At 33.4% G+C, this 12155-nt stretch overlaps 1 protein-coding gene across 2 annotated transcripts in view; it reads left to right on the forward strand.

Moving 5' to 3' along the window:
• BLTP3B (bridge-like lipid transfer protein family member 3B) overlaps nt 1–11783 on the forward strand; it is a 95156-nt gene extending 83373 nt beyond the window's left edge. For both annotated transcript variants that reach the window (XM_055336481.1, XM_055336480.1), the window contains 2 exons: nt 8427–8620; nt 10249–11783. In XM_055336481.1, coding sequence (XP_055192456.1) covers nt 8427–8620; nt 10249–10368 — 314 coding nt within the window. In that variant the 3' untranslated portion in view covers nt 10369–11783. The remainder of the gene's footprint in view (nt 1–8426; nt 8621–10248) is intronic.
• Nucleotides 11784–12155: the final 372 nt, after the last annotated feature.

Here is a 12155-nt window from a genome sequence, read left to right on the forward strand (position 1 = left end):
AGACAAACATATAATGACATATCCATCATTATGGTAACATACAGAGTAGTTTCACTGCCCCTACATTTCTTAATCTATATCTTACAGTTAGGTACATATTTTACCAATGTGAACTGTATTTTAATATAGCAGCTAAAGGCAAGAGCAAATCACTGATGAGGCAAAGGTATGCATTTTCATGAAGATCATTTCAGTATGGAAATTCTGTTTGCATTTGTCTTTAAAGTTGTGTGAACTTCAAAAAAATCACATCTAAATGAGTCCACTCTAATAAAGGCAAGATAATATCTTTTTATTATTTCATATGTCATCTCTCCCATTTGAAAACTAGAAGCCAATCTTTATTAAATGTATTACATTTTAAGAATATTTTTTGCTTACATCTTTAAAATGACACTTGGTCTTTTCAGCAAAGCAGTTTAGGTAGTGATGACATGTTAGAAGAAAAGGCATATTCTAGATTTTTAAAAATATCTAAACTCAAAGTATTAGAACTCAGGCATCAAAATATCAAAACTCAGTATTATTTGAATTTAAACAACAGCTCTCATACATGTAAATTGTAGATAGACTTTTCAGAAACTTACTGGGATGATGGAAAAGTATGTTGTGTTATTTAGGATATTAACACTGTACAAAATCCAAGATAATTTATTTTAACGTTGTTTTCCACTGGCACTGGAAAGAGCATATTTTAAGCCAAAATAGGTATGCTTTGTTTTATATACTGTCTCATATTTTATTTTAATGTGTTTCCCAAAAGCAGTGTCATGAAGCAGATTGTTAATGTTTGATGATTGATGCTATTTTTCTTGTGATGTGGAAATTAATTGCGCTAGAGTCTTTAGTGTATGAAGTATGTAATGTAACATATAGCCTAGTATACCACTCATATAGCTGGTAGGATAATGTATTATAAATATAACTCAAACTAATACAATCAGACATGGTAAACCACTATTAACGATTTTATGTGCTGCTTAGAATTTACAAAGGTTTTGGGGGATGATTTGAATGGCCTTTCTCAAACAGCCGTTTAAGAAATGGCAAGATATATTGTTTTTTTTCCCTCCTTGAAGCAGATTTATTTAACAAGAAAAAGCATTGAACATAATCTTATTGGTAGTTATTTCAAAATTAGTTGTAGGTATTTGTTGCTTTGATAATGTAATGGCAGCTTACCTAGCATATTTCTTCATTTCTTCCTGCTCTTTTCGTTTATTCTGAGTTATATTTGCAGTTGCTCTGGATGTGATTAAATAAAGTCCATCATAAAGGAATAAGTAATTTCATACCTTTTTTGCTGCTTATCATACTACTTAACACTTTTTTGGGACATTCTTAAATGGCAATTACCAGTTTTTAAATAATCACTTTAAACTAGAGAAACTTCAAATCATTTTTCAGAAAATTACAATAGTTAACTACAGTTTATTTCTTGCTCCAGTGAAATATGGCTGATTAGGTAAATATTAATAAGACTACTAAGGGCAGCCTGGGTGGCTCAGCAGTTTAGTGCCGCCTTCAGCCCAGGGCCTGATCCTAGAGACCCGGGATCGAGTCCCATGTCAGGCTCCCCGCATGGAGCCTGCTTCTCCCTCTGCCTGTGTCTCTGCCTCTCTCTCTCTCTCTGTGTGCATCTCATGAATAAATAAATAAAATCTTAAAAAAAAAAAGACTACTAATAAGAGAAAAAGGAAATGTTTGTTGGTGAGTATATATATGTGTGTATATGGTGTATGTATATATACCATGCCATGCATTGTTATTTACTTTAAATAGTACTGTTCTGGCTCACATTTTTCCAGCCCAACACAGGTGGGCCTGGCATACTCCCATCTGGAGCAATAGCTATTATGGCAAAGGTTCTCAACCAAAAGGATTGTGGGGAGGGCCTACCTCTGAGTAGATTGTATCCGAATGATATGGGGAAGGGGCACTGTCTGTTTGAAGTCTGGGATAAGCAACTCTGTCATTCACACTCCTAGAATCGTTGCTGTAATGGTTCCTAAATGGTAATGTGGGAAGATTTTTTGATTATGAAACCTAGTGAATGGCGTAAAACCCAAGTTCTGAAGAGTCTGTATCACCAAAGAAAAATGAATAGAAATCTTTTATTGGAATAAACAATAGAGTCTATATTTAAAGTCAAATATTTATCAATACCTACTGTGGAACTATTAATGATTAATATCTAAGTAATGCTTGCCAATGTATAAAGTTCTTTTACATTAAATATTAACTAATTTAATTCTTGCCAGACCCTTTGAGATAATTAAGGCAAGTATTCTTATCACCTCCATTTTGCAAATGAAGAAATTTAAGTTTAGACATATCAAGTGACTTCTTCAAGTTGAAAGAGCCTGTGCTAGGGGGAAAAAAATGTTACTGTACAATGCTCAGATGCACATTTCATCTGAGTCGCATGGATTTGTTCATCATAATTTGTCCTAAAAACGTGAAAAAAAAAGTTATTTTAAAGCAAAAGGAAATATGCCTTTCTATTGTAATAGACTCCAGTCACCCCCATCATTTACAGATTCTCTCTTCCCATCTCTTTCCATCCCTCTTATCTTTACTTTCGTCCTCCTGCCCCTTCCCATTTCCTTCTTTTTCATCTCTTCCTTTTCTTTTCCTCCTTGTCCTCCCTACTTTTCCATCCTCTCTTTATCTCCCCTTATTCCATACATGCTTCTTTCTCTCTTCCCATCCTTCCTCCTCTCTCCATCTCTCTTCCCCCTCCTCCTCCACCTCATTCCTTCTTTCCCTCTCCTTGTATGTCTTCCTCTTCCCTTCTCTCCCTCTCCTTCCCATTTCTCTCCTCATTCCATCTCCCCATGATTGAAATAAATGAGTCTCAGAATTATGTAGTCAGTGAGTATCCCGTGAATAGGGGGATGTATGCTATTAAATGGAATTAAATCCTGGGTCCTCTATTATCCTAACTACAGTCAATGTAACTCAGCTCTTATTTTTAGTTTATATTAGCATTCTGCATCAAATTTCATTTTTATTTATTTATAAAGATTTTATTTATTTATTCATGAGAGACACAGAGAGAGAGAGGCAGAGACACAGGTGAAGGAGAAGCAGGCTCCATGCAGGGAGCCTGACGTGGGACTCGATCCCCGGTCTCCAGGATCACACCCTGGTCTGAAGGCGGCGCTAAACCGCTGAGCCAGCCACGCTGCCCTCAAATTTCATTTAAAAGAAGTTTTATTCCTTTACAGTTGAGAATGAAAGTATGTTATAAATTACTAATAATGTAGTATACTAGAGGTGTTACTAGTTTTTTGTGGTTTAAAGAGTGGAGAACTCGGCTTTCCCATGGTTTCTACTATTTTAGGTTTCTCTTACAGTCAGTACCAGGCTGAATGCTATGTTAGTCTGAACCGGTACAACAGGTTTCATAGTTTCAGTTTTTTTTTCTAGTATACTACTAAAAACACAATCGATACAAGACAATATTGTAAAAAAGTAGTTTCTGATTTGAGACCACTGTAAAATGAAGCCAAGAACACACCAAAGCTCAACTTGATGATGCTTAACCATGTAGATAGAACTATCCCATTTTTATATATACAGAATAGGGATAAAATTGATAGAATCATCATGGAGGGTAATTTGGCAGCATGAATAAAAGCTTTAAAAAAAGTTTCTCTTCTTTGACTTTAGCTATCCCCTTCTTGGAATCTTTTTAAGGGGAAAAATTACGTTGAACAGATACTGTTCTTTAGTCCACTCAGTATTTGATTTGGCAAACTGCCGTTCTCCCATTTCATGTTATTTGGTGGACCTGACAATCCTGTGACCCTATCACAAAAGTGGGAATACGACACAGCTTGACCAATCAAAGTACTTCAGCCTTTGTGACATGATGAGTGTATTGATGAGTGTACATGTATTGACTGTGACCCAAGTGTTGAGTCTTTTTCATGATTTGATAAGGACACTGAGAGAGAAAGGGCCACAAACTGTAAAACTTATTTTGGGGGCGTTACCAGTAGCCACCTTTGCCATGATATAACTGGTCCAACACAAAGGAAAAGTAAAGTGGACTTGAGAACTAGAGAGTCAGATTCCCAAAATGACAGTCCTGAGGACAGCTTATGAATCCCAGTATCCAGCCATGATTGAAGCACCACCACTCAGCTCCCTGTTAGAGTCGAATATACTTCTTTTTATTAAAAAATTTATTATTATTATTATTATTATTGAAGTATAGTTGACACACAATGTTACATTATTTTTAGGTACATTTTCTTTTTTAAAAGCAAATTTAGAGTTGGACTTCTGTTCTCTTGCAACTTAAAGCGTTATATATATAAATAAATCATATATATGTCATATATATAAATAAATCATATATGTATCATATATATCATATATATATACATATGATCCAAAAAGTAAGAAAATACGTTGATGGGTAAAGATATTCCCTGCCTTGTTTTTATAGTTGTTTTTTAATAAAAGCATTTTTGAGATATAATTCACATACCGTACCATTCACCCAATTAAAGTATATTTTCTTCAGTGACCCTTGGGGTGTCTCAGTTAGTTAAGTGTCTGCCTTTGGCTCGAGTCATGATCCTCAGGGTCCCCGGATCCAGCCCTACGAGCTCCCTGCTCAGTGGGAAGTCTACTTCTCCCTCTCCTTTCCCCTGCTTATGGTCGGTCTCTCTCTCTCTCTCATTCTCTTTCTCAAATAAATAAAATCTTTTTTTAAAAAAGTGAGGGTATTATGCTGAGTGAAGTAAGTCAATCGGAGAAGGACAAACAGTGTATGTTCTCACTCATTTGGGGAATATGAATAATAGTGAAGGGGAATATAAGGGAAGGGAGAAGAAATGTGTGGGAGATATCAGAAAGGGACACAGAACATAAAGACTTCTAACTCTGGGAAATGAACTAGGGGTGGTGGAAGGGGAGGAGGGCGGGGGGTGGGGGTGAATGGGTGACGGACACGGAGGGGGACACTTGACGGGATGAGCACTGGGTGTTATTCTGTATGTTGGTAAATTGAACACCAATAAAAATTAATTTATAAAAAAAAAATAAAATGGCAAAAAAATAAATAAATAAAATAAAAAAAATAAAAAGACCTCCTTTAAAAAAAAAAAAAGTGAACATTTTCTTTACCCTAAAGAACCTCCATACCTATGAGCAGTCTCTCCCCCATTCTTTCTCCAGCCCTAGGCAACCACTAATTTACTTTTTGTCTCTGTAGATCTGCCTATCCTCGACATTTCATATAAGGGAAATCATGCAGTATTATGGTCTTTTGTGACTAATTTCTTTCACTTGATATTTTCAGTTTATTAGTGTTGCATATATTAATATTCCATACAAATATGGCCAAATAATACTTATTATATGAGACATACTACATTTTGTTTATCCGTCCATTGCTTGATGGACATTTGTATTGTTTTTACTTTTTGGCTGTTACAAATTATACTGCTGTAAACGTGTATAAGTTTTTGTTTCTCTTGGGTACTATCTTAAGAATAGAATTATTGGGACATATGGTAACTATTTTTAATCATTTGAGAAACTGCCAGATTTTTCCAAAGTGGCTACACCATTTTACATATTTACCACTAGCAGTGTTTGAGAGCTCCAACTTGTTTACCAATGCTCATTAATATATGATTTTCAATTATAGGCGTCTTGTGGGTATCAAGTGGTTTATCATTATAGTTTTGGGTTTTTACATATTTATTTCATCATGAGAAGTGTATTCTTTAAACCCCATCACCTATCTCACCCATCTCCCCACCCACCTCACCTCTGGTAACCATCTGTTTGTTCTCTATAATTAAGAGTCTGTGTCTTGGCTTGTCTTTCTCTTTTTTTCTTTGCTTATTTGTTTTGTATCTTAAATTCCACAGTAGTGTGAAATCATATGGTATTTGTCTTTCTCTAACTGACATTCTGCTTAGCATTAAACCATCTAGCTCTATCCATGATGTTGCAAATGGCAAGATTTCATTCTTCTTTATGGGCTGATAATCCATTCTGCATATAGAACATATCTTCTTTATCCATTTACCTGTCTGTCGGTGAATACTCAGGCTGCTTCCATAGTTTTGCTCTTGTAAATAATGCTTCAAGAAACATTGAGTTACTGTTTTTGTATTTTGGGGGGGGGGCGGGGTAAATACCTAGTGGTGTGATTACTGGGTCATAGGATAGTTCTATTTTTAACTTTTTGAGGCACTTCATACTGTTTTCCACAGTGGCTGCACCGGTTTGCATTCCCACCAACAGTGTACAAGTGTTTCTTTTTCTACACTTCCTTGTCAACACTTAGTGTTTTCTTGTAGGTTACATTTTACCCATTCTGACAGGTATAAGGTGATATCAGGGAAACTGATGAAAACTACAATGAGATAATGATGAGTGATGTTGAACATCTTTTCATATGTTGTTGGCCATCTGGATGTCTTCTTTGGAGAAATGTCTGTAAATGTCCTCTGTCCAGTTTTTAATTGGATTATTTAGGTTTTGGGTGTTGAGTTATATCAGTTCTTTATATATTTTGGGTACTAACCCTTTATCGAATGTGTCATTTTCAAATATCTTCTCCTGGAGTGCCTGGGTGGTGCAATCACCTAAGTGTCCAACTCTTGGTTTCAGCTCAGGTCATGATCTCAGTGTTATGAGATCAGCCCTATGTCTGGCTCCAAGCTTAGTGCAGAGTCTGTTTGAGACTCTTCTCCCCCTCCTCCCCTCGTTCCTCCCACTCATGTTCTCTCTCAAATCAATCTTCTCCCATTCCATAGGTTGCCTTTTCGTTTTCTTGATTGTGTCCTGTATTGTGCAGAAACTTTTTATTTTGATGTAGTCCCAATAGTTTATTTTTTGCTTTTGTCTAGAAAAACATTGCTATGGGTGATGTCAAGGAGACTAATGAAAAGGTGTAGTTTTCTGAGCATAAGCTTTATGGGGTTTTTTTTTGCTAAACTTATTTCTAAGTATTTTTTGATGACATTTTAAATAGAGTTGTTTTCTTAATTTCAATTTTGTTTGTTTATTACAAGTGTTTAGAATAACAGTTGATTTTTGCATATTGACCTTGTATCCTGTAACCTTGCTAAAATCATTTGTTCTAAGAATTTTTAGTGGATTCTTTAGTGTTTTTTTTTTATACAAGATCATGTCATCTGTGAATAGATATAGTTTTATTTCATCCTTTCTAACCTAGATTCCTTTTACTTTGTTTGACTAATTGCATTGGCTAGAGAACCTCTAGGACAATGTTGAGTAAAAATGGTGAGAACAAATATCTTTGTCTTATTCCTTTTTTTTTTATTTCTGCATTTTTTTTAATATTTTATTTTTTTATTTTTTTTTATAAATTAATTTTTATTGGTGTTCAATTTACCAACATACAGAATAACACCCAGTGCTCATCCCGTCAAGTGTCCCCCTCCGTGCCCGTCACCCATCTTAGTGGGAAAACATTCAGTCTCTTACCGTTAAGTATGGCATTAACTATGGATTTTTTTGTAGATGCCCTTTATCAAATTGAGGAAGTTTCCTTCTATTCCTAGTCAGCAGAGTGTTTTTATCATGGGAAAGGGTTGATTTTGTCAAATGTTTTTTTCTGCATCTATTGAGATAATCACATGGCTTTTATTTTATTGTATTGATGTGACATATTACTTTAACTGAGTTTTGAATATTAAATCAATCTTGCATTCTAGGATAAATCACACTTGGCCATGGTATATAATTATTTATATATATTGCTGGGTTCAGTTTGCTAATAATTTATTGAGGATTTTTATGTTCATATTTATAAGCACATTGATTTTAGTTTTCTTATGGTTTCTCTGTTTGACTTCATAAAGGAATTGAGAAATGCTCCTCCTCAATTTTTAGAAAAGTGTGTAAAGATTTGTAATTAATTATTATTTAAATATTTGATGTAATTCACCATTGTAGCCATCGGGGCCTGGACTTTTCTTTATGGTTAGGTTTTTTTTGATTCTTGATTCAACCTCTTTACCTACTATATGTGTATTTGCATTGTGCATTTCTTCTTGAGTCCATTTTGGTAGTTTGTGTTTTGGAGAATTACTCTATTTCATTTTAAGTTATCTAATTTGTTGGCATACAATTGTTCATACTATTCCTTTTAATCATTTTTATTTCTGTAAGATTGATAGTAATGTCACCTTTTTAATTTCAGATTCTAAGAATTTCATTTTTTTGTCAGTTTAACTAAATTTTTGTTGATTTTGTTAATCATTTTAGTGAACAAGCTTTTGGTTTTATAGATTTTAATATTTTTCTATTTAATAATACTGTCTACATACTAATAGAGATATATTTTTTAAAATTAGTTTTTCACAATAGAACTTAATATTTATCATGTACTTTACAATACTATCTGAGCATTTTATTTGTTTGATTAGATTCTCAGATGCTTAACACTGGAAATGATTTGAAAAAAAAAGTCACAAGTAATTCAATGCTGCTTACCAGTGAAAAGTATGATATGAAGAAACAACACAGTGTTACTCAAGCCACACAGACGAGTCCAGAGGTTCCTTGGCCTTCTCATTCAGTTAACTTCCCTGAGTGCTCCTTTGATTTTACTAGAGAACAGGTAATGGGAAAACTAATTTGTTTGCATTCAGTTTTGGCAATTAAAAAATATATATATTAGATATTAAAAAGTTAAAATATTTATTTACTTATTTAAATAATGTTTATTGAGTGCTTGTTAACACCCAGGGACTATGGAAGTACTGTTGAGCAAGATTGGAACATTCAGTCTTCACAGAGGTTGTAGTCTAGTGGGAAGGTAGAGGAGTAAATGTGGGAGAGTACTAGTTCTTGGAATCTGAAAAAGATTCCTGGAGGATATATTCATTTTGTGGTCTTATTTTTAATTTTGCATAAGTATTATATTTCAGAACATTAGAAAAACATTTTTAAACAATTTTAATGCATTCTAACTTTCTGCAGTCCTATAAATATATTTTAAAAAATTTTTCTTCTCAGGTTCTTTTCCAAAATTTTTCAAAGACAATTATTTTAGTTTATATACCATTTTTTTAACTTAACATTGTTCAACAAATATTTTTCCATATTACTACATATGCTTCATATTTATTGTTAATGGCAGAGTAACATGATGTGAATGTACTGTCGTTTCTAATCCTCCTTAATATTTGCTAACACTTGAGTTGCTTCCTCAATAACAGTATTATATATTATATTCTTATAACATCCAGCAGAATTTTAATTCTCTATGATAGAACCAAAGAGTGAGTGAGTTCATTTGTTCACCAGAATATTTTGGATGTCAACCTTGAGCTAAGAATATAAAATTTAACAGTATATTACCCTTATTAAGAAATTCAAAGTCTAGTGGGAAGGTTGGGGGTGTGTAACTGATGGTTGTAATGTAACTGTGTCAGGTACTGTGCTGGAGATTGGAGAAATGCAGGCAAATACCCAACCTGGCCCATAAAGCAGGAATTCTTAAGCTGGGACTAAAAGAAATCTGAGAACTCTTTGAAATTAAATGTATATATGTTAATATATCTATATAAATGTATTTTAGTGGGGGAAAAGTTCTTAGTTTTATCATTAAATCTTCATAGTTAGAGGTTAGGGAATAGTTCCAAGAGGATAATGTACTTGAGCTGAGTCTTAATGTGGGGAGGGAGACCTATTGGCCATCTAGATGAAAATGTTTAAGGACATATTCAGAATATAGATCCGTAGCTCAAGACAGAGGTATGTGCTGGATCAAGTTATGTGATAGAGCTGTAGGAGTAGATGTATGACTCAAGTGATAAGATGACCAATTATGGAATCTAACAGTGTGGTAAAATGTAAGGGTTTGTTTTAAACAGCAGAAGGAAAGAAGAAAAGTCTGTGGGTGGAAAGAGATCAACATGAAAGAGCTGAGGCATAAAAGGCAAAGAGAGAAGCTTAGAAAGGAGGAGCAAGGTCAGCAATGTGTAAAACCACAGAGAGGTCCAGAGAAACTGGAATTAAGCAAAATCACTATTAGATTTGGAAATTAGGAGTGAATTCCTGTTTTAAATTGCTGGAATGTATACATTTTAAAGTGCTTCTCAAAGCAATTTCACCTGAAGTGCACTCTCACCAGCTTTGGGTGGTTTTACTATCCCAAAAGTGTTACACCTTTAAATGGTTATGGATAATCTGTATTTTCTGAAAATGACTAAAGTCTCTTATTTTCCATATTTATCATTTCAGCTAATGGAAGAAAATGAATCTCTTAAACAGGAATTGGCCAAAGCTAAAATGGCTCTTGCAGAGGCTCATTTGGAAAAAGATGCTCTTCTTCATCATATAAAGAAGATGACAGTTGAATAGCAGGAGTGGCAGTCAAATTCAAATTACAGCTCTGGAGTAGGGAGGTTATATTTATAATGTTATGTTACTAGTTAGTGGAAGACTTTCCTTTTACAAAAAGATAATAAAATAAAATAGAATGTGATGAAGTGGTGACTGTTCCAAAACCAGTTTAGAAAGTATTAGGTACGGCATTACAATCTTTTGGTTGTTTTGTGTTTGGGGTTTAACCCTCTTTAAACTGGTATAATAGAGGGAAGTCAACACATACTGTAAAATAATTACATGCCTAATGGAAAAAAGATGTCATTTTCCTAATTTTGATATCACACTTTAGGCACCTTTTAAAAAGAAAAATGGAAATCTGTTGTGTTCCCACAGGTTGCTGATTTTATTTACCACTATTTGTTAATAATTTACTATTATTTATGAAGATTCAAATGCTTTTAGGGCTATTGTAATTTCAAAGGATGCTTACATTTTAAATGTTATTAGAATTATGTACTTAAATATATAATTATTTAATTACTGTGGAAAAGTCCAATCAAGTTATTAAAGTCCAATCAACCCACTAAAAATAGTGAGCACGTTCAAAAGTTCAAAAATCATCACCCTATTGAACTTCTAAAACTTGAAAATGTAAAAAAATCATTTAAAATGATGAATAAACTGTATAAGTTAAAGGTATAATTTTCAACTGAAAGGATCATACAAATGTAAAAATAAAAAGCACAAACTGTAAAAAAAGCAAAACATTACAGTATATGGCCAGCTGATTTAAAAAGCATTACTTGTACATTCCTTTAAACAGTTACTGTTAGAAGTAAAGAGTAATTTAACTATCCTAAATTTGGCAGCATTTGTAACTATAAGAATTTTAATTGATACTATTTATATTATTTCTTTATCTTTTCTCTGTTTAAGGAGGGGAATGTTTTCAGAGAATTTTCTTTTCATATATGTAAAATACTTTCATACCATTCTTGTAGTATCATTAGGTAGACGTTTGCACATATTGTATTTATAAAGCTAGTTTTGATTAAAGGTGTATGTGACATAAATACTATCTTCTATAATAAGAATAATTGGTAAATTTTGATTCTATTTTCTAGGGATCATTAAGGTTGAAACCATCACGAGGGAGAAAATCATGTGTTATGAAATAAGTTTATGGGTGTGTAAGAAACAGACATTTTTAAAGATTTAAAATATATTTCTGATAGAATTAAACTAAGTGGGGTCTATTTTAAAATTAACATTCTTAAACATAAATATATCTAAGCTATAACATGAAACAGCTCAGACTACTCTTTCTTTAAGATACTTGAAGATTTTAAACAACCTTATGACACTTTATGGTGCTTTGCTTGTTTGGCATGACTTATATAGCCATCCTGTATCTGAATACTTGGACGAAAATACATGTTTCATTTATATTAAGTGTTGGAGTGATTTAGATTTCACTGAAAACAATACTGGCCTTCCTCCTCCTCCTCCTCCTCCTCCTCCTCCTCTTTCTTCTTCTGTAATATCCATTTTCATTGACATTATTTTAAAAATACAAACTCTGTTTGGGAGCTGAGGATACAGCAAAGAACAAATTAAATTGTTAATTTTTTACCTCAGAGTATTTTAAAAATCACGTTAAACAATGTTAATCTAAAACTATATCATAGTCTTAGATTAAAAGGAAAGGTCTAGTTAAACACTTAAAGCATATAGCTTATATCTGTAGCGTAGAGTACTTTTGATTTGTAGGAATGTATTCAACAAAGCAGTCTCATAGTAAAGCAGGATTGATGGGACAT

This window comes from Nyctereutes procyonoides, unplaced genomic scaffold, assembly GCF_905146905.1.
Source record: "Nyctereutes procyonoides isolate TBG_1078 unplaced genomic scaffold, NYPRO_anot_genome, whole genome shotgun sequence".
Taxonomy (NCBI): Eukaryota; Metazoa; Chordata; class Mammalia; order Carnivora; family Canidae; genus Nyctereutes; species Nyctereutes procyonoides.